Source organism: Castanea sativa, chromosome 8, assembly GCF_040712315.1.
Source record: "Castanea sativa cultivar Marrone di Chiusa Pesio chromosome 8, ASM4071231v1".
NCBI lineage: Eukaryota > Viridiplantae > Streptophyta > Magnoliopsida > Fagales > Fagaceae > Castanea > Castanea sativa.
In genome coordinates, this window is record NC_134020.1 from 45,912,799 (window position 1) to 45,935,654 (window position 22,856).

General features: G+C 34.6%; 4 protein-coding genes across 4 annotated transcripts; 3 read left to right on the forward strand and 1 right to left on the reverse strand.

Annotated features, from left to right (window-relative positions):
• Positions 1-5,861: 5,861 nt before the first annotated feature.
• Positions 5,862-6,912, reverse strand: LOC142607019 (uncharacterized). Its single transcript, XM_075778422.1, has one exon. It carries the CDS (start codon positions 6,485-6,487, stop codon positions 5,933-5,935), a length of 555 nt encoding a protein of 184 aa, XP_075634537.1. The 5' UTR covers positions 6,488-6,912; the 3' UTR covers positions 5,862-5,932.
• A 5,138-nt stretch (positions 6,913-12,050) lies between these two features.
• On the forward strand, positions 12,051-15,304 carry LOC142605701 (peroxidase 60-like). The gene is made up of 4 exons (XM_075777135.1): positions 12,051-12,281; positions 13,929-14,108; positions 14,407-14,569; positions 14,687-15,304. The coding sequence occupies exons 1-4, from the start codon at positions 12,051-12,053 to the stop codon at positions 15,100-15,102; spliced, it is 990 nt and encodes a 329-aa protein (XP_075633250.1). The 3' UTR covers positions 15,103-15,304.
• Positions 15,305-16,952: 1,648 nt separating this feature from the next.
• Positions 16,953-17,494, forward strand: LOC142606421 (uncharacterized protein At4g02000-like). The gene is made up of 2 exons (XM_075777774.1): positions 16,953-16,984; positions 17,101-17,494. The coding sequence occupies exons 1-2, from the start codon at positions 16,953-16,955 to the stop codon at positions 17,492-17,494; spliced, it is 426 nt and encodes a 141-aa protein (XP_075633889.1).
• Positions 17,495-19,336: 1,842 nt separating this feature from the next.
• On the forward strand, positions 19,337-19,780 carry LOC142606422 (germin-like protein 9-3). The gene has a single exon (XM_075777775.1). The coding sequence runs from the start codon at positions 19,337-19,339 to the stop codon at positions 19,778-19,780; it is 444 nt and encodes a 147-aa protein (XP_075633890.1).
• The last annotated feature ends 3,076 nt before the right edge of the window (positions 19,781-22,856 follow it).

Sequence of the window (22,856 nt, forward strand, 5' to 3'; positions counted from 1 at the left end):
CATACAATAAAAGTGTGGTGTTGGTATGAGTATGACTCTTATTTTATTGGGTGTGAGTGTGACTTATGTGAGGAGATTGGTATAGGGATTAGTACCCTAATTGTCTCTTTGGGAGACTTTTAAAAAACAATGTAATTTAAGACAGAATTGGTAAATGAAGTTTTAATCACTCTAAATAGGCAGAATTTTTTCATAACATATTTCAAACAAGACATTTATAAATAAAAAATTTAAAATTTTTTATGCACCTGAATTCCGTCTGTAATTTCTTCCTAAGTGATATAAATATTGGAAATTGGAAACTATTAGTATATTTTCAAGACAAATATTATTTTAATAATTCTAATTGTATTTTTTTCCTCTAAAATAATAAGGTGAATTAAAAAATATTGATATTATTTTCAATATAGGCGAACCTTAAGGGGCAATTGACTCTCCTAAAAAATTTAAAACATTTCTATATCTATCTACCATTAAAAAAAAAAAAGTGTTATAAAATTTGTTTGAAATTGAGTTTTAAGAAAATCGTTGGAGTTGACTGAAGAGCTACCGTCTTAAAGGTTTTATTATTACTTTTTTTGTTTTTTTTTTCTTCTAAATTTGTACTCAATATCATGATTATGAAATTCCGTTCCTATATATTTTTTTTCATATTTTTTTAATAATTATTTCTATATCTGTTGTAAACCTGTTTTTTTTTTAAAATTCAATTTAACTAATTTTGTAAAATAATCAGAAGGAAATAGTTTAACTAAAAATATGTTAATAAAGATGTTTATAGGAAAATTATTTATAAATTATGATATTTGAACATGATCTATTGTTTTACATTGACATTATTGTAGACACTTTACATCTGCCTTCCCTAAGACTGAAGTCTTTCCTTCTCCATGTTTTTATAGTGATTTGTATACATACTTTACTCCATCAAACTTGACATATGTGATTACAATATATTATATATACTAAAAAAAAATGTTATGGATTCAAGGGTTAAATCAAGTTATTCTTGGTGGAATATCTTTTTTTTTTTTGTTGAATTAATATTTTAAAATTTTTATTGTTGGGTTACATTTTCTCTATATTCTTAACATGTATGTCAGATTTTATACAAAATAGGATATTATTTACTATTCTCCACTATATAACCAGGGTTGTATTAGAATTAATTTTTATTTTGAAATCAACTAAAGCAAATTATCGCCTTAAAAAAGTATCTAAACCTAATTAGGTTTCATCTTCATTTATATTTAGAATAATTGGGTCGATATGCTTTAGGAGGACTCTAGCTATTTTATTTTGAAGCTGAAAAAGTAGTGATTAAATGCTATTGTCAAACCTATTTCAATTAGCTTCTCAGCTACTGAAAATATTCAACAAAGTGGATGTTAAGTGTTTAGATAGGTTGTCAAAACTCACAAAGCCTAAAGTCTAATAATTAATTGTTAGAATCAAAACCATAAACACCAAATTAGCATTCATTTGTCAAAGTCCAAGAGAAATAATTTGTAAAAAAACAAACAAATAAGAACATATGTAAATCTTGAGCTGAATCATGAACCTGAGCAGCACTCCTTGGTAACTAAAATCATTGTTTTCTTAACGCGTGATACAAAAATTTTTTTGCACTTATTTGGTGCTAATGATTCGAATCAAAATTTGATATAATTATATATTTTGCATTGCAATTTTTTTCCCTTGGGAGTGACTCTTTCTTTGCTTAAATGACAAAAAATTAATCCTTATGTTTTTGACATTATAGTGTACAGGTGGATCCCAATCAAATGAAATTGCCGCCTGATTAATTATTAGTCACAGCAATGATAAAACCAATAGAGTATTTATATTTCAACGTCAACAAATTCTTTATACATATCCAACAGTTGCTTTAAAATTGTGCACTTGGAGGAAACTTGGAAAATGAGATACTTAGAACTGAAAAAGGAAAAGAAAAAGACTTTAGAATTATCTTTATAGTTTGTTTTCTTCTTTTTGTTTCTTAGGTTGTAAATAATAAAGTACCTACACCTTTTTTTTTTCTTTTCAATTCCTTTCTTTATGCATTTTTTATAATTTTTTAAAAGATAATTTCAACTTATATATGGGGTTTGTTTCGAATGATTATTCTTTATTATTAGACCAAAACATTAATTAGTTTTTATTGTAGATGGAGATTGAACTCTACAGTTGTGTTTGACATTGGCTTAAAAAACTAGTTTTTTTTTACTATGCAGTTTATATTTGGTACTATTTATAGGTCTCATTTTACTTTTTGATATTATTCATGAGTCGTTATCTTTTAGCTTTATTTACAGTATTGTTAGTAAAAAATTTTCAATTTCAACTAAATGTTTGTTCTCAGACGGACCCTATATCTCTCGAAGAGATTTAAAAAAAGAAAACTTTATTTTTTAAATTCTTTGGTTTTGCAATTTATTATTTGATGGTAAAGGATTTGGATCTTATGGTAGGTGGCTACAAAGCTACATTCCTACTGTACTATACCAAACTCGCAGTGGGGGGCCATCCCACCATTTTTTCAGCACATATAACTTGATCCTTTCTGGGTATAAAAGTAGGAGTGTTTGTTACACAAGGAGCCCAACAACTCGCCGCCTTTTGTCTATTCCAAAAAAATATATATACAATTTACAAAAATACGGAACCTTCTTATTATTATTATTATTATTATTTTTTTTTTTTGGGGTTAAACACCTTCATGAATCATGACCCAAAATAATAGGTGTTCATGGTGGTGCTTGGCTTGCTTAACCAAGACACATGACATTTATAGTTTGAAAAAACATGATAAAGATAACTAAGAGCATGAGAATGGTGGCGACTGGCTAGGGAATTGTTTTTTTGTTTTGTTTGTTTCATTAGTTACCCAAAGGCGGGTTTACACCTCCTTTTGTAACTTATTTTCAAATAACGCGTATTTATGTAACATGGGGAATCAATTCAATTAAATAGGTTAGCTTGGCTGGCTGGATTATGCCTATTATTGGGCAATTCAATTGTCAGGCTTTGCCAAACTCTAACAAGTAAATTTTTTTTAGTTATGATATTAACTATGTATGGCATAAGAATAAGTAAAAAAAGTAGCTTGTGAATAAATATGAAGTTGTAACTTAAATGGGGTTGACCCAAATGGGGGGTTTACAACTCTTTTTGTAACTCCTTTCCAAGTAACGCGTATTTATATTACATGGGGAATTAATTCATAAATAGGCTAGTTTGGCTATCTGAGTTACGCCTATGAATGAGCAATTCGATTATCAGGTTTTGCCAAACTCTAACAAATAAATTTTTTTAGTTATGATTACTATAAATGGTAATTGAATAAATAAGTAACTTGTGAATAAACTTGAACTTGTTTGACAAGAAAATGAATTAAGCTTGTACATGTAATCTAATTTGTTTTTTTTTTTTGATAAGTGTAATCTAATTTGTTGAGTGTACAATATATATTTAAATGAACTATCTTAAGCTTTCAATACTCGTTTTAACTTGACTCCTTTATGACCCTAGATTTAATTAAATTGGAGAATTTAATACATTTAAGAACTCACCCCTTTAATTAGCTTAAATTAGGTCCCAACTATGCTACATTTTCGGATTTTCACATCCAAAATGTTCGTCCTACACCAAACTGCATGTAGTTTGCAGGTCAAGGGCTAAGCCAGGGGGGCTCTACATAAATACTTTGCTTCCTTTATCAATTACCTGTTATTAGACATCTCCCCTATCATCTCCTCACACTCCCCCTCCCCCCTATCCCTTCATCACTGATAATGCCTTTAATCAACGAAGTATAAGAATCTTGATCTATAAATAGTTCCCATGCATCCTCTTAGTCCATGTCATCTTGTATATATTTGGACTTCCTTATGGTAATGAAGGCTAAGTTTACACTACTCATAAGTGTGGAATGCACTCCATGTGAGAAAGATATTATATGCAACTTTTATTATATAAAATACCACATTCTTCAAATGATTTACTTATTTTAAGCATGGAATCCATTCTCATGTAAAAGGAATGTCGTATGCAACTGTTACACAAGATTCCACCTCACTTTAGAGTTCAAGCCCCCTTAAAGCATTTTGCCTCTCCTTATAAGACATTTTGTTTTGGTAATACAGTAAAAGGACATTAACTCCAAATTATATGCATAAAGGTTTGAGTTGCTTCCTTTGCCAATACAGTAAAAGGTGACTAGAGCGCGTGCGATGATGCTTTTTTTGGTTTTAGTGTCATAAATTTTCTATTCATCTCAATTTGAGATGTTTTTCTTTTCTATCTAATTAAACCACATGCATAGAGATTTTTATTTTGGACATAGAAAATACATTCATTAAAATGAAAAAAAGGCAGTACAAACAAGTGTGAGAGAAAACAATTCAAACACCAACATAAATAAATAAATAAAATTTTTATATGTAATTTTTATTTTGAGAATATAATTTATAAGTGGATAAAATAATTTGAAAATTAATAGAAAAGTGACCCTTTTTTTTAGGTAATGAAAGTTAGAGTTGTATTTTTATTAGATTGTCATTTAGTTTTGTCTCTACTTAAACATAGAGGTGTGAGGGCATTTTTGAACAAAAAAAAATGAGGATCCCAAACAAAAGAAATCTCTTAAATAGTAGTATAGATGACATGATACATATAGACACTAACTTAATAGGTCCAAGAAAAAAATTTATTTAACAAGAGGATAAGCAAAATCAAAACACAATATAGAATGATGGATAAATTACATTTTAAAACCTAAAATTAAAGGATGGTTCCAAACTCCAAACCAAACTTTTTACTCTATAAAATGTATCAATTTAATTCATAGACTGATTGTGAATAATAAAATAGCAAATATGTAAATAAAATGATAACGTAGTACTTGAGAGTGAATATGCATGACACATTGTTGAAATCACACACTATCGTTTTGTTTGAACTTTTTTTTTTTTTTTTTCATTAACACCTTGTAGGTGGGCAAAAAGGCTGGCCTATTCCTAGACCAATTCAGGCCCATCTAGGATTAGGTTGGCCCAAGACAGACCCACACTAACTAGGTGAATATTGAGATGTTTTAAGCGAAGGACCCCACCTTAGCAGAGCACTCCAATAAATGTCCACTGTAGCTTAGGACATAAATTAATGCCTTTGGGGGAATTCGCTAGCCGAACACAGGATTTGGTGTCAAGCATAAGTTACTTGAAAATATTTCAACAGCAAGGCTTTAGTACACGATTACACGTAAGAACAATAACCAAGATTCAAGAAACTATCCAAACTCCATGAGTGGAGGGACCCATGTACATGTATGATATTCTCTCATTATGACAGATCTACTAAGGCAAGGGTATAAAAAAAGGAAGGGAGGGTCAAGAAAAAGGGGGTAGAACCTAATCCAGGGGAGGGAAACATGTGAGAAAAGAGTGAAGGTAGAACGCAATCTAGGGGATGAGAAAGTCCAACTCAGATTTCAAAAATTGTAACTTGGCTACCTGATAGTATCTTTGGCTAGCTTGGTTTCCAAGCAGGTTATTATCAAAACACCACTTGAACTACTTCTTGGATCGCCAATTGTAGGCTAGACCTAATTTAGAATATAAATTAATTGGGGGTCTAGGCCCAATTAGCGCAAGGTTGTTGGAAAACGACTACCATATGCCTCGGAAAATATAAATAAATGTATGGATTGAATTAAAACATTTTAAAAAGTGTAAGATTAATTTGAAACTTTTAAAAGTGTGAGAATTTAATATCAAAACCCCTGATATCATAGTCTAAAATGACAAAGCGAGTACTCTAAAAAATATTTAAAAAAAAAAAAATGAAGTTCACCAAAAACATTAAAAAATATTATTGTTCATTCATGTTCCATTCTTTTCTTATATAATACAAAACGTGCGTTTCAGCCTTTTCAAGTGAGAGAGATTTCCATCTCAGCCGTATTTTGCTGATCAATCACATCAAGAAAAACAGGATCAACGGTGATCCGACTGTCCACGCGGATCATGAACTTGTGGTGCCACCACAACACCTTCGCGGTACCACCGATATCCACAGCAGCGTCCAGCACCATCACGCGCCTCGCCACGTCAGCCACGAACTTGACGGCGTGGTGAGCGAGCTGCACGCCGTCGAGCCGAGCCGGGAGGTGGAGCAGCTGGCAAGACCGCGGACCCTGGGAGCCGGCTTGGACCTCGGCGGAGCCGAGCAGGGAGCCGTCGTAGAAGATGGACATGGTGGTGGAGGAGTAGTGGATGGGCACGATGTTTGGGTTGGTGACGTGGACGGTGAGGGTGAGCTCGACGTCGAGGACTGGGAGGTTGAGCTTGAATGAGGTGAGGCTGATTGATATCACGTGGAAAGTCGGGTCCTTCGGCTTTGCCGAAATCAGCGCCGTCGCTGCCGCCGCCGACGCTGCTCCGATTATGGCTGAGCTCCAGCTCCATTTTACCTTTTTGCCCATCATTTTTACACCAAATTACTCTCCTTCTTTTTAGGCAGAAGCGGTGCTGCTGCTGCTGCTGCTCGTTTCTTGGAGTTCAGAAATGAGGACAGAGAGAGCTGTGAGCAGAGAAGGGGTGGATGGTTTAAGTGACAATAATGCCCTCGGTGTATTTTTGTAGGTTAGCTACATTAGAGGTTAGTGTTGGTCATTTGACTAGGATGAAATGAAACATCAAAGCAATGTGGACAAGGTGTCGGCAGTAGTCCCAGTATAGTTAGTTGTCTGAACTTGGGCTAAATTGGTAAAAGATTTTTTTTAGTAACGTTATATAAGTTTTGTAAAAATACATGTGAGTGAAAAAATGTGTAAAAATACGTGTTGTGGTGTTTAAACGATAGTTTTTGTTGTTTAAACACCGTTATCAAACGGGGTCTTAAGCTCGGTTCTTCTATGAACACACATTTTGATATGAACATGATTTGCATATCTATTAAGTGTGATTGAATAATATTAGTCACACACAAGTTTACCACTGGATCTTAGAAAAAAAAAGAAAGTAATTAAATCATCATTTGTTATGTGTTTAAGTTGTGTTAAAGTTCTTCTATAAAAAACAAAAGTGTTAATGAGGTGTTTGGTAGATTAGTTTGAGATGAGATTTTTGTAGTTTTTTGAAATTTGTATGGGTGAAAAAGTGTGTGGAAATGTGTGTAAAGTTGTTTAAAATGTAAAAATATATGGTTTTTGACTTTTTGGTTGGTAATTGGAGTTTGGATTGTACTTAGGGTCAAGGTAGGGTTTTTTCTATGCTACCACAGTGAGTCTGTGTCTTTGTCTACGGTGTTTTTTGTTGTTTGAACATGTGTCGTGCTTTGATTTGTTGACTTAGAAAGATCTTGAGAGAGGAAGCTGAGTACAGAACTCATGCCAATGGGTCATTTAGGGGCCGTTTGGATGAAAAAAAAAATGCTTACTCATTACTCATCACTCATCATTAAAATATCATCATTCATCACTTAATAACTCATCACTTATCATTGAAAATACCCCAACTTCCTAAGGTGACATATTTGGCACTTGTTTCCAACTTCTGATAACTAATTTTTTTTTTTACTTTTTGTGGGATCCACTACCTAAGCATCATGTCAGGCTCACAGTTAGCATACCTGTGTAACACACTAGCACCAAAGCCATTTCATTTAATTTTCCCCTTCAGTCCTGTTATTCTCCCAAACCCCTCGATGAATATTGTAAAGGAAACCCACCGTCACCCAACGCCGCCCACCTTGTGGCCATTGTCACCCAGTGCCGCAAGATCCTCTCCGACGTGCAACAGCATCGCTGATCTCATCCATCGTGACTCAGCGGAGCCAATCTCTTCCAATGTTTAGATTTCTAATGGGTATGACTTGATATGTTTAGATTTCTAAGTTTAATTTTATTGGGTTTTGTTAGTTTCTGTTTGGTGTTCAATCTGGGTTTTCTGGGACCTGAAACATTAAAAAATGGCTTGAGCTAGGGGCGGCGTTGTGAAGAACGGTTTGAGCTCGGGGCGGGGTGGGTTGGTTGAGGTGGGGCTCGGTGGGTGTGGCTAGGCTGAGGGTGTGCGTGAGGAGGTATGAGGTTGGATGTGTTTTCTGTTTGTGTGGTTTGGAGTTTGTGGTGTGAACTGTGAAGGAGTTGTGGTGCTTAAAGGAGCCATTGGTGGGATTGTGAAAAGTAGCGCCTGGAAGTGACAATACTCTAACCGTGGGTCCCTCGTATGTGTGTATTTACAAAAATGCTATCATAACTCAGTTTCTATAACTCAAAAACACCCAAAAGTTCTTTTTAGTTTTGCTAACTCATTACTCAAAAATCAGAGAATTGAGTGATGGAAACAAAACTTGAAAACAAATCCAAACAAGCTTTCTCTTCGTGGGTCCCACCATTTTTGAGTGATGAGTGATGGAAACAGGGTAATGAGTGATGGAAACAGGGTAATGAGTGATGGAAACACCAAAATCCAAACAGCCCCTTATGAACTGTTATTATTGTGCTTTCTCTTGAACAATAAAATAATATAATTAATAAGTGAAATAAGATAAAAGGTGGTGTAGTTATGACATAAAGTATTCACCAGCAGTATTATGTAGAGATTTATGTCATTTACAGTTAGATCATATCAAAGGATGTGTGGAAAAACATGGATTCACTTCTAAGTTCTAATAATGATAGAAAAATAGGATCAGCGTGTTTAGTAAGATTGAGATTAAAAGTAATATGCTTTAACAATTTAAAATGACATTTAATCACGTAAGTGCAATTCATCTAGCAAAGCTATGAGAAAATGTTAGTGAAGTCAATGAAAACTTTAATTAAAATTAAAGCAAAGGCATCTAGTAATTATGGTCAAATTTGGTTAATGAAATCCGAGTAAGTGACTGTTTGGATTGGGCTGATTTATCTGCGCGTTTGCGTCTTACGTTTCCTTCCTTTATTTTTTTTTTGAAGCGTGTTTCAGCGCTGAAAGTCACGCTCAGTGAGTCTCGTGTACTGTTCATAGGATCTACAAACTTCTTTTTTCATCGAAACTTTCATTAAAAATAGGTCACACGACACTATTCATACATTTAAAAATTATTTTGTTATAGTATTTTCAGTTTTCAGCAAAATAAACGATATTCAAATGAACCCTAGGTATGTTCAACAAGTAATAGAAAAAAATCCATCTTTACTATAGAATAGATTTAGCAAAATAATATAAAGAGATTAGCAAAAGCTAACTCTAGATGTTCAAAGATGACAAAATAAAATATTCATCATAATTCAATAGGAAATTTCTGTCAGTGTCAAATAAGTGAGATTAAACGGTTAGCAACAAAAAAAAAAAGAAAAAAAAAAAGGTGAGATTAAACACTGCAACGTAAACAACTAACGGTAACATAAACTGCAACAGTAATTGTGACATTGACGGAAATTTAAATCAAATAAGTGTTTATGGAAACTGTTGAAAAATAAATGGGCTATTAATCCTTTTTTGGGCCCATTATTTTATGCCCAATAATTATTTAAATGTTTTCTAGCTGACTATGAAACAAGGCCGACAAATGACCATAGATAGATATTTTTATTGAGAAAGTTTCTAAAGTGGTCAACCTTCGCGGGTGGATGAAAGAGAGCCACAACAGGCATTATATCACCGAAAGAAAGATTAAAATATTGGCCTAGGAAAGTTGTAAACTTCTCTATTATATATGCTATCCTTCTTTTCCATCTTCCGAATTGACCTATTAGCACCGTGGGAAGGCTGGGTGTCACGCATCAAATCATTTATAAAAGTATATCTGACCCAAGGAGTTGGTCTACTCGAGAAGAGGATGGAGAAGAGACTTAACATTTTCTGAGCGTCCGACTGGGAAGAATGGAGCTGTAGGAGAGGATCCGTATGGTGGGAGGAAACTTCCTGAGAGGGAATACCTTCTACCTCCGCATTGAATACTCTGTAACAACCTTATTAGCTGCTTTAATGAAGAAGTGACCTCTAAACAATGATTTCACAGCTAGCAGTTCTTTCTACCATCTTCAGTAGAGCCTTGATGGGACAAGTATCCAGGAAAGAGCTTTGAGGCGTACAAGTGGAAGGCCAGAATTCTAAGAAGGATAATATATAAGAGGAAAGAAGCCCTATAGTGAACGAGGTTTTTTAGAAAAGAGAAAAAATAATAGAAATGTGAACAGTGTATAACTTGATAAAACCCTAAGCAAGATCAATATAAGAACTCCTCCTCGGAAATGACCGATGAGAACTTTTCTTTCCATCAACTACCTAATTTGTTCCTTTGTATTTGAGAAATACTTCCTTAGGCTTAGCTTGCGACTAAACTGTAATTGTCTTCCCACCTCTTCACATAACAACTCTATTGTTAGGGCTTGGGTTGGGTACAGAGCACCACTATTCTCATTGAGCTTGGGCTTCTAAATCCAATTCCTACAAGTACTATTGGCTAAGCTTATTTTTTGATTTATTTCATTTATTTTGCTTTGTATAACTTTTTAAAGACTCACTTTTTGATGGCCACAACTTATATTGATATTAAATAATTATTTAACCACATAATTCTAACACTTTTTTTCACGTGTGAGCTCAAATTCCCTTTTGATAGGTGAGACTCAGAGTCCGTTTGGATAGAACTTATTTTGCTGAAACTGAAAACTGAAAACTGAAAACACTGTAGCAAAATAATTTTTAAATGTGTGAATAGTACTGTGGGACCCATTTTTAATGAAAAAATTGTGAAAAAGTGAAATTTGTAGGACCCATGAACAATGCATTTGTGCACTGTTCATAGCTGAATAGTCAAATCTTGCGGCTGGGTTTAAAAAAAAGAAAAAAAAAAGAAAAAAGGAAGCAAAACTCAGACGCAGAAACGCAGAAAACGCCTATCCAAACGCCCTCTCAATGTATGAGATTATGTTAAATTACTGATTCGCTTAAAAGTTTAACCTATTAAAAAATGATAAATTTAATCATTTAACTATATAATTTTAACAATTTAATAGCTCTAACTAAGTCATTTTCCCATGAAGCCAATTGAGAAATCATCAAATGGGGCAAAAGCATCAACCTCGATACACATACACCCCTATGGGCGGCTGCTGCCAAAAGAACAGCATTGAAAAGAGTAAAAGATACGGTTTCTAAATTTCTAAGTGAAACGCTAAAGAAGTTCAGGGCAGATGAAGTCAAATTATCACAAGTTGTATGAAAAATAGAGACCGTTTATGTAACAATTGTGGTTTGTCTAAGCATATATATGGTATTATGGTGAAGGATTTTGAGAATTTGTTCTATTATTTGCAAGCCAGCATGTTGGGATAGGGAGTTTCTACAATTTTTAAGTACTTTAAAGGGGAAATTTTCTCTTTTAGTTTTGTTAAACTGGCTTGGCCTGCACATCCATATCATCTTTGGATTGAAATAAAAAGAAGATTGCATAATATGAAAATGCTGTACATAAATAAGTATTAATTGTTGATATCAGAGATAAGTAGCTTCATTTTGAGAATGTCCATGGATTCTTCACGTTGAATAGAAGATTTGCTAAGTCGCTGAATTTTCTTTTAGCATAGTTGATGTTAGGTGAAATTGTTTGTTACTGGTGTGGTTGATCAGATTTTGCAGCTTGGGACTTAATTTGTATTGATCCTGATCTAATAATAATTAATTTTTGGTGCCTGCTGAAAACGCGTGCTAAAACTAAAATTACTAAGGAGTCAGATGATCTGAACTTTAAACTCATCCATGATTTTCTTTGATTTTATTGATTCTCATTCCAATATAGAAATATTAACCAAGTCGGCACCTATTTTATAAAATAACCCAATAATTGAATATTTCCTTATATGTGCATGTCTTGTCACAACCTAGAACACCTTGTAATTGAAAAAAGAAACCCCACCTAAATGCAAGTCGTGCAAACCATCAAGTTTTTGTAGTAGGTTAGGACTCCATACTCCATAGTCCATATCTTCTTCCCTACAAATAGGAAAGAAAGATGTCCTTTATTTCATGCACATTTTTTGTAGTTCTACTTCAAAGTGAATGAAGATCATGAAAATGTCTAGCACATCTGCTACTGCACTTTGCCTTGGGTTCATCTTGATGAGCTTCACAGGCCATTGTTATGGTCAACTTCAGGTAGGATTTTACAGGGAAAAATGTTTGGTAGATGTTGAGGCAATTGTAACCCAAGTTGTCGCGGCAAAATTCAATGAGGACCCGACTATTGCGCCAGCTCTCATTCGCATGCAATTCCACGATTGCTTTGTTAAAGTGAGCTCTTTTAATTTCTTTACTTTTTATATCTAGGTACCACAAAATGGTTAACATGCATGTACTCCATTTTGTTTAACATATAAACCAATTAAATATATTATTTTCAGCTATAGCTACGTGGCTTAGGGTGCATTTGTTTTGACAGTAAAGCAATTCCGGAAAATGTTTTCAGGAAAGGAAAATATTTTTAGATGTTTGGTGGCATTTTAAAAAATACTTTGAAAAATATTTTCAAGTGTTTGGTAATATTCTGAAAATGCAAATTTTTTACTGATTTCTCACATTTTCTCAACCATTTTCTCACATTCCAAACAAATTTTATAATAGAACATTACAATCCATCAACTTCTAAACAAACAAAAATCAAATCACCATGGCCAAATCAAATTAAACTGAGAGAGGGAGGTGAGACAGGAAGGAGGAAGAGTGAGATTGGTGGGTCACCGATCTCGCCGGCGCGATCACATGCGTCGATCTCGCCCGGCGTGAGCTCGACGGCGCGAGATCGAGCCTCGATCTCGCCCTGCGCGAGCTCGACGGCGCGAGATCGCACGTTGATCTCGCCCGGTGCGAGCTCGACGGCCCGAGATCGCGCCTCGATCTCGCCCGGCGCGAGCTCGACGGCGCGAGATCGCGCCTCGATCTCGCCCTGCGCGAGCTCGACGGCGCGAGATCGCGCCTCGATCTCGCCCTGCGCGAGCTCGACGGCGCGAGATCGCGTCTCGATCTCGCCCTGCGCGAGCTCGACGGCGCGAGATCGAGCCTCGATCTCGCCCGGCGCGAGCTCGACGGCGGGCCTTTGGGTTGAGGACGGCGTGATCTTGGCTTCACCGGCGATCTCCCTCTAGCTCTCTCTCTCTCTCTCTCTTTTCTGGTGTGGGTTGTTGCTCTCTCCCTCTCCTTCTCTTTCTCTGTTTTCCAACGGAAAACTCAATTTGAAGGTAAAATAGACATGGAAAATATTTTCCGGGTGGGGAGGGTGTATTTTACAGTCAATGGTTCCTCTTTTCCGTTTGACCAAAATTTCCGGTGTTGCCAAACACCCGCAAATGCTGAAAACATTTTCCGAAATTGCTTTACTGTCGAAACAAATGCACCCTTAGTGGCATTCTACCTCTCTTTTTGTGCAATTAGGATCGATATGTACATAATGTTTATTTTGTAAGATGTCAAAAGTGTCGTGTTATTTAAAATTTTAAATGACTTTACATTCTATGCTATGTCATAGAAGATCTTCTCAATTTAGATTTAGCAAAAAAAAATAAAAATGGTGAGAATTCATGCTGCTTGATGCATTCTAGATCTTAGGAAATACCACAAACCCTAAATAAAATGTTGCCAGAATTTTTGTTACTGTGGCTCTCTTCATCATAACATTGCAAAGGAAAATTATTAGTTTACATTGCATATTTTATTTATGTAAGATTTACATTGTAAACTAAACAAATGTGTACAGTATTGAACACTTTCATGCAAATGTATATCGTATATATTTATATAGTTTACAAGGTAAATCTTATATAAATTAATAATTCTCCCACTGCAAATTCCTCTTTTGTTTACAAGTATTATTAGCTTTTAAGGGTATTTGTTTTTGTTTTTTGTTTGCACAACATGGGCTAACACTGTATTTAACATGAAAAGGGATGTGATGCATCGATTCTACTAGATGGGAACAACACCGAGAAAACTGCACCTCCAAATCTAAGTGTGAGGGGCTTTGAAGTTATCGACGCAGCAAAGGCTGCCGTGGAGGCTGTCTGCCCAGAAGTTGTCTCTTGCGCTGATATTATTTCTATGGCTACCAGGGACGTTTTTGCTTTGGTAATGAATAGATATACTCTCATCAATATATTGACTTAATAGGAACATAATTTTATCATTGTCAGCTAGCTCCATTATCATAGTAAGATGATATATGTCAAGCATAAATCTCAACATACAAAGGCCTGTATCCTGTAGATCAAATGGTTCCTGGTGATGATATGCAACTGTGTTGACAATAACATGTGGTAATTAGATGGATAACATTATATATATATATATATATATATATATATATATATATATATATATATATATATATATATATAATAGAGTTTGATAATATTTGATGATGCAGATTAACAGAGGATACCGATACGATGTACAAACGGGGAGAAGAGATGGCTTGGTATCCCTTGCCCAAAACGTTGATCTTCCAAGTCCTAGGATATCAGTGAATGACTCCATTGCGGCATTCGCTAGAAAAGGACTTAGTGCTACAGACATGGTTTATCTTCTTGGTACTAGAACAATATATATCTTACTACTCCTTATCTTATTATACATGTTCTTATTTATGCACTGTAAAAGCACTCAAGCTTTTTGTTAATATATATGCCATGTTTCATGATGTATAGGTGGTCACACTGTTGGAGTTGCACATTGTCCCCTCTTCCAAGATCGCCTTTACAATTTCCAAAACACTGGGCAACCTGACCCTACCATGAATCCATGGTTAGCCAGTCAGCTAAGACGTATCTGTCCCCAAAACTCAGCAGGCAGCAACACTGTTAATCTTGACCAGAGTTTTCAAAGTTCGTTCATCTTCAAGTCATACTACAGGCAAATCTTAATGAATAGAGGGATTCTCCAAATTGATCAAGAGCTAGCTTTGGACCCACTAACTAGTAGCACGGTTCAAGGGATAGTTGCTTCTTATTCCGATTTTCGATCCAAATTTGGTCAGGCCATGGTTAAGTTGGGAGCAGTTGAAGTCCTTACTGGCACACAAGGGGAAATAAGGCAATCATGCCGAGCCATTAACACAAATTAGTCGTAATGCAAAGTCATATATAAGTTCTAATATTGATTTTATGCCTTGGTTTGTTTTGTCTTAAATTGTGTTAAGTAACTGTCTCTGTTTTATTTCATTTCATTTGTTTTTTTCTTTTCTCTTTGTTTCCCTGTAATTTTTTGTATGATGAGGATATTCAAAAGATTCTCCCGAGTCCCAATCAATAAAAATAAGTTATTTCTTATCAGTTGTATTTCAAGGAGTCTACATAATTATTGAAATTTAGAAAATTCAATCGCAATTTCTCCTAAAATGGGTTTTGGCATTTATTTATGTTAGTACTTGGTAGTTGGCTGTACTTTAATTGAACTAAAATAATAGGAAAGGTCTTAATTTATGCACAATAAGCTATAGTATTTCATTTAAGCTAGTGCATGCATTTATGTTGCTCGGTGGTTAGACAAATTTGGAAATTACAATTAATAACTTTTTAGTCATCAAGACAATTAGAGCAGAGCATGGAGATATCTTTTCATTGCACTTCTGAAGTAGGGTGAGCAAAACCCATCTTTGTCCCTTCACCTATATATATAGTGGGAAAAATTTGCGGGGGAAAAATGAAAGGACAAGCTAAGTTGGGCAAAAAGTTTTTGCCAACCCCACATTGGGGTAAAAAACAATTATCAAATGCATCGTAGAAGAAAAGTCTTTGAATTGACTTTAGATTATCATAGATCGAGATATTTAGAATTGACTTTAGATTGTAACACATCTATAAATAGTAATCATAGGTCGATACATTTTTTGAATTGACTTTAGATTATCATTCGTTTCATGCCTGCCATAGGAATTAATGTGTCAAATGATCCAATTTCTTTAATACGTTTAAAATACATATTTTTATGTTTATGCTTATGTTAAAGCAAAGTTTGTTACATTCATTAAAATTAACAAAAATAAATAAATCCAAGTTGATAGGCATTTAGGGGATTACGTAAGTAAGCATTAGGCATAAAACTAGCGCGAAATAGGAAGTGAAATGGTCTCTTAATAATGCTTTTATCTGGACTAAGTGTCAGTTTAGGAATAACTTATCTAACTTTTTGTTGATAATTTTTTACTGAAAATGTGTTAAATTATACTTGTACATTGAAAAAAGTGAGAAAAAGTGAGATTTTTAAAAGTTGTACATAAAAAATAAAACCTAGAAGCTAAAAGTTGAAATTGATGCTAAATATTAGTTCTAATTTCTTAATACACTTACCCAATGACAAACATGATATACAACAATAATGCAGCCCTATGGGCTCTTTTGCCTTGAGACTTAGTTCTAATTTCTTAACCCATTTACTCGATGACCAACATGACCTAGTGATACATACAACAATAGTGGCAACCCTTGTGGGCTTTTTTGCCTCCGTTTTGACTAACATAAAAAAGGAGGAAAACATAACCAATATGAGAAAGAGACCAAAATATGACTTCATTTCATTCTTTTAAGTTTGGGAGAGAAAATTCTATTTCAACTCAAATTCTCAATCTTGAATAGTTTCTTTGCGGCTAAGAAAAGGTGGTGCTCCTCCTTCCCTTAGGCAGTAGAATTGTTGTTCCTTCCAGTAAGGCGCTATAGTTCCTCAAGTAACACTTGTTACTTGGAGGCTAGTTGGGATTCTTTCGTGGGGTTTGGGAAACACAAATAGGTTTTTTTTTTGTTATTATACTTTACGTCATGGAGAACCTTATGAAACGTTGGGGCGAATTATCATTGAATGATAGGGAAGGTGGAGATTTTTGACTAAGTGAAGACAAAGGTGTGGTAGAGTATACCATTACAGCAAAGTTTCTCACAAAAAGGGCTTTAAACACTAAGTTAGTTATCAGAACTTTCAATGCCATTTGGAGATCTGTTAACGGTTTTAAGGTACGTAATGCTAGAAATCACATCATATTGTTTACTTTTGACAACAAGGAGGAAGTGGAAAAAATCTTTGAAGGTGAAGCATGGAGTTTTGATAAACACTTGGTGCTGATTCAAAGATATGACTATAGCATCCCTGCACATGTTTTAGTCTTTGACCAAGTATCTCTGTGGGTGCAAGTACATGACATTCCCTTCTGCTACCTAAGTCTTAAGGTGGCTGAAGATCTGTGTGTAGCAGTGGGGGTGGTGAACAAAAACTCGAGTGATGTAGAGGTTGATAAGGGGCGTGTCATGAGAGTCCGAGTAAGGGTGGACGTATCTCTTCCCCTTTGTAGAGGCAAAGTTTTCTCATTGGATAATGGATCAAAGGGGTGGGTTTCCTTCAAGTATGAACGCCTCCCTAATATCTGTTACTGGTGTGGTAGTTTGAATCACTTCGACAAGGATTGCGATCTGTGGATAGAGAGTAATGACACATTGACTCAAGTGGATCAGCAGTATAGTCCCTAGATTTGGGCTACACCAATGCTTAGCAAGATAACGCTATAATGGTGGTTCTTGGGTACTAAGAATCTAAAAGAAAATAGTGAGTTAGTTTGGTAACATGCATCGAGGGAAATTAACACCACCGAAAAAAGGCGGAGCTTACGGTGCTAGCATCTCTGAAACGTAGCCACAAGAATTGAATGCCATGCAACCAGTGGGAAACGTTATGAAGGGGGTAGTGACAACTACAATTATTGGTGATAATGACAATGCAATCCCAATAAGTAAGGACACGAAATATCAGGGGGAGTATTTTAATGCGAAAATCATGGAAATTGATAAGGAGTTATTGCAGTTTGAATCATGTGAGGGAGGAAATCATGGGTCAGAAACAGATAAGGAAAACGTATCCAACCTTGAAACGGAAACAATTGAAGTGGTCTTCCAAAGTCCACCCGACCAATTAATTCCACAAGGAAAGGCTGAGGAGCATGCCAGTCACGTGGACAAAGGAAAAAACCACAAGCCACAGGAGGTATTCAGTGAGCCTGAAGCTTACACGGCACCAAAGTGGAAGAGATTGCCGCGAAAACAAAACCTTGAAAATCAGGAGGTGTTGCCCTTTACCCCCCAAAAACGATCAGGTCCTAAAACTGATGAACATGAGCAATCTAATAAACGGAGGCAACTTTTTCATGAAAATCAAGAAAACTTCTATGTATTGGCAGAGGTTGTATCTCAGCCCCGCCAGAAACAATGAGTCTCCTTTGTTAGAACTGTTGTGGGCTTGGGAACCCACAGACAGATCAGGAGCTTGGATATTTGATCCAGGCACAAGATCCCTCAATCGTGTTCTTGATTAATCATCCCATTTTATGTCATAATTAACTAATTATCCAAAAACCATAATTATCCTCTAGAATTATCCTCTGGATTTTTGTGCACTCTATATTTAAGCTCAAATCAATGAAATTTTACCACCTAATTAATTAAAATTAATTCAGTGTTCTGATCTTTGCACCCAAGTTGTGATCGATACGAGTTTTGATGATATTTAATAATTAAGTTCTTGTTCATAAGATGGTCCAAATGACATTTTAACCTATACTTTGTTAGATGATAATCACGAAATGTGGTGTTTAAAACTTCAAAGTTAACTTAAATGGCAAAAATCGTTAATGGGATAAAATTTAAGAATCGCCTCTAAATTTTATACCACTATCATATGGTCGTGCCTCATCTAGCTAAAGAAATTAACTTGATGATATCAAATAAATTTCATTATATGGAAATGTTGGGCAACTCCAACTATAAACGACAAGATTCAACGCACACATTTACCTATGATCACCGGCTATGATGCAAAGTACTTATATAAAATAAAGGTTTGATGCTAAGTACAATTTCTACTTGACCTAGTTTTATTGATGAAAATATTCCTCAAATTTCAAATGCAGGCCCAACCGTATCACATTTAACCTTAGCAAAATCAATGCTAAATTAAGAACCTAGCATTAAAGAATGGCAGAGCATATACTTTTGAGCTGTTATATATCAACTATGAAGATAAGCAGAATTTTTTACGTTCTTGCTTATGTAGTTGTGTTTAACAGCCAATCACAGGGAAAAAAAAAACTATAGCTACAAGCCTACAACAAGAATGACTATGTAGTTTTCATCTATTTTTTGTCATCCAAAAGGCCTGCAGAAGGAGTACAAACACAATGGCCTCTCCAAGCATCTATAGGTAAAACACACTATAAATACTGGCCCTTCTATTATGAAGAAGCACCTCATTCCACAACAATAACCATCATCAAGGTATCATATTAACTTTTTCTTTCTCTATACCTCAAGCTCTCTTCCATGGCCTCAAAAACTTTCACTATGAAATCTTTCACACTACTAATTTCTTCACTTGCCATCAGTGTTTCTTATGCTGTCCTTCAATTCCCGGCTGGCTCCCCTAACCCACCTCACACTCATCCTCGCGCTTCTGAGCTCCTTTTCCTGGTCCAAGGTACCCTTCAAGTTGGGTTTGTTGATACAACCAACAAGCTCTTTTCTCAGACACTACAAACGGGTGATGTCTTTGTGTTTCCCAAGGGACTTGTGCACTTCCAGTATAATGCTGATCCTCAAGTACCTGCTCTAGCGATTTCTGCTTTTGGGAGTGCAAATGCTGGAACTGTTTCAATATCCAACACTTTGTTCACTACTGGCATTGGCAACAATGTCTTGGCTAAATCCTTCAAGACGGATGTCGCCACCATTCAAGCTCTTAAGGCTGGTCTTGCTCCCAAGCCCTGAGAATATAGTGCTGACTTGGGATGAAAATCATTAAATTTAACTGGGCCACAGTTTGGAGGTTGAGTCTGTTTAAGTTTATTAGATGGGGAAAATTATTAGGTACTTCCGAAGAACCATAAATATGTGCTCCTTCCTCTCACATAAATGGTAAGTTCTACCATGAATTTAATTAGTGGGACCCACCATTCATGTGAGAGGAGGGAGTACCCAATAATTTTCAGTTGGGTGTTGAGAATTTGCCCACATCAATACTGTAATGAATGTATAACAAAATTTCCTTTTGGTGTCTACAAAACAGCCAATTGAGTAGGTTTCAGTTGGATTAATTGGTTAAATTTTTTGTCATTGAATAAGAGATCTATGATTCAATCCCTTCTTATACCAAAAATCAATTGGTATCTTGATCCGATGACAAGAACAATCATCAGGAACAAACGCCAAAAGGTTGAATATATCTATAATTTAAAAAAAAAAGAAAAAAAAAAGGCAATTGATCTCTCCCACTTCATATTATTGTTGCAAAAATCTCTCAACCTATATCAGGTTAGAGGACTCCAGGATCCTAATGACTAATAGAATTTAACATACTATTTGGAATGAGATGACCAATCACACCTTAGGATCCTAATGATTGATGGCAATGTCATTTTTCATACACTTACTGTTACGTGCTTAGTTTTTATTTAATTTTATTATTTAAGGTTTTATTTTTGTTATTAGGAGTTGATTAGATCATGAATAGGATAGATTCTTAGCTTAGTATTTGAATAAATCTTATCTACTTGTTGTTGATAAAGATTAGGTTTCTTTTGAATTTAAATGTGAACTTTATCTAGTAAAGCCATCTATTTATGTGACTTGATGTTGACTAATAAAGGAAGCTGAAAAATCTTCTTATTAAGTGAGTATTTACTTTGGAGGTCTAGACTCTCTCGAAGTAGTTTATCTATCAGTTAGGAGGTCTTGGTTCCCTCAAAGTAACCAACAAACTCAATTGGGTTTGTAACAGTTATAGCCCCACACACTATCATATTCTCCTAATGAAAACTAGTGCATTGCCATATGGGGTTGATTTGCGGGAAGAAAAGTTGGGTTTCGATTAAGGTTGTCAAAATCGGGATCCTACGTAGGATCATGGGAGGTAAGTGGGATTGTATGAGGTAAGTGGAATCATAGATCATAGGATCGGATCGTAAATTGTAAGATTCTGCATATTTTTAGATTTAATGCTACGTCTATACTAACAAAACAAATCTATATATTACTAAAAGCTGAAACGTAACACTTATTGTTCTTACGCTTCCATTGAGCTACATCAGCAGTCACGTCATTCATTTATTTTTTATATTTTCTTCTCTATTTGAACTTTTCTTCCCCCCTATTTTTCAAAAAAAAAAAAAAAAAAAAAAAACTTCTTCTTCTTCCTATTAGTTCACACACCTACTGTTACTTTTCTCCCAAACTTTCCCTTTCCTTTTTGCCTCTTTATCTCTCCACTACTTTACCATTATACTTCTTTCCCCTTTTTTATATTTTGACTTTTCTTCTACCCATTTTATTTTGTATAAATTTGATTTCATTTTTCCATTCAATCCATATTTTTTCCACACAAAACTGTGATTACTCTCTCTCTCTCTCTCTCTCTCTACTTTTTTTAGTGAATTTTTATTCTTTCTTATAACTCTAATTAAGGTTGACGGTTTTTTTTTAATGTGTTTTGGTATTGTGTTTTTTATTTTTTTTTTATATCCCATCAGAAAATCTTCTCTTTCAATTTTTATAGCTTTGGTTGAATTTTAGTTTGGGTTAATACTTAGTTTTTTTTGGAAACATTTTTTTAGAGAGTTTCAACCTATAGCGTCTGCTCTTGATGATAGCTCTTTATTATCAGACCAAGATACCAATTACGGGGATTGAACCCCAGATCTCTTATACAATCATCAGAGACTTTACCAGTTGAGCTAACTGGAACCCACTTTTTTTTTTTTTTTTTGGAAACATGAATATGAATATCCCTACTAATTTTTTGAGTAAATCCTATCATTTATTCCTTTAGTGTCATTTTAATTTTGATTTAGATAAAATTGTAATTTTGTAATTAGTTTTGATTATTATGATAATTTCCTTATTCGTTAAGAGATGAGAAATTTGAATAATAAATTTGAAACTGATAAAGTTTAGTTGTATATAAAGCAAATATACACTACAATAGAAGTTAGAAGAATATGGTTCACCTTAAAAAAAATGATAATAATAAAATTATATATTGTAGAGATAAAAAGATAAAGAAAATACTTGTAGAAATCTTTTTTTTTATTATTTTAAATAGACAATACTTAAAGTAATGGTTACTTTTTATATATTACACATCATTACATAATATTTATATTCTCACATATCGCGTGAGTGTGCGCCTAGTAACAATAAAGAAAAAAAAGAATAATTCTGTTGAGCGGCGCTTTTGTTTTCACGTTTTTACCTCCATCTTTACTACCACACTCACCATCTCAATATGTTGCTGCTGCCATAGTGGTATTCAATAACATGGCAGTGGCAATAGAAACTATAATTACTATTTGTACTCAAAGTGAAGGGAACAAAAGTCAAAAAGTTGTATTCATAAATATCAACCGGAAAACACTAACTTTGGCTTGAGAGATTAGTTGAGTACATAAATTTTTTGTAGGTAAAATGAGAGCAGTTGTGTTACAACCAAGGAATTATAACAAAGAAGACTTTGCAAGTTGTGCAGACTGAGAAGAGCTGAGATTGAATAGAAAGTAATTTAGAATTCAAGATGCTTTCAGAAACGTGAAAGGGATGAAGTAGAGATGCAACAAGTTTCAATGAAATAATACTCGAAATATATAGACAATCTTTGTACAAAACAAAGCTACTACACTGACAATACTGTGAAGAAGATACCTCAATGAGCGGCAGATTTTGATTGTGAGCAGCTTATTTGAAATTTTGTTGAAAGTGGATTAAAGTATATTTGTAATTTAAAAAAAGTTTTTTTTAAAAATAAGAAGTTGTCATACTAATAGTGTATAAAAATATTGGTAAGTAAAAAAGT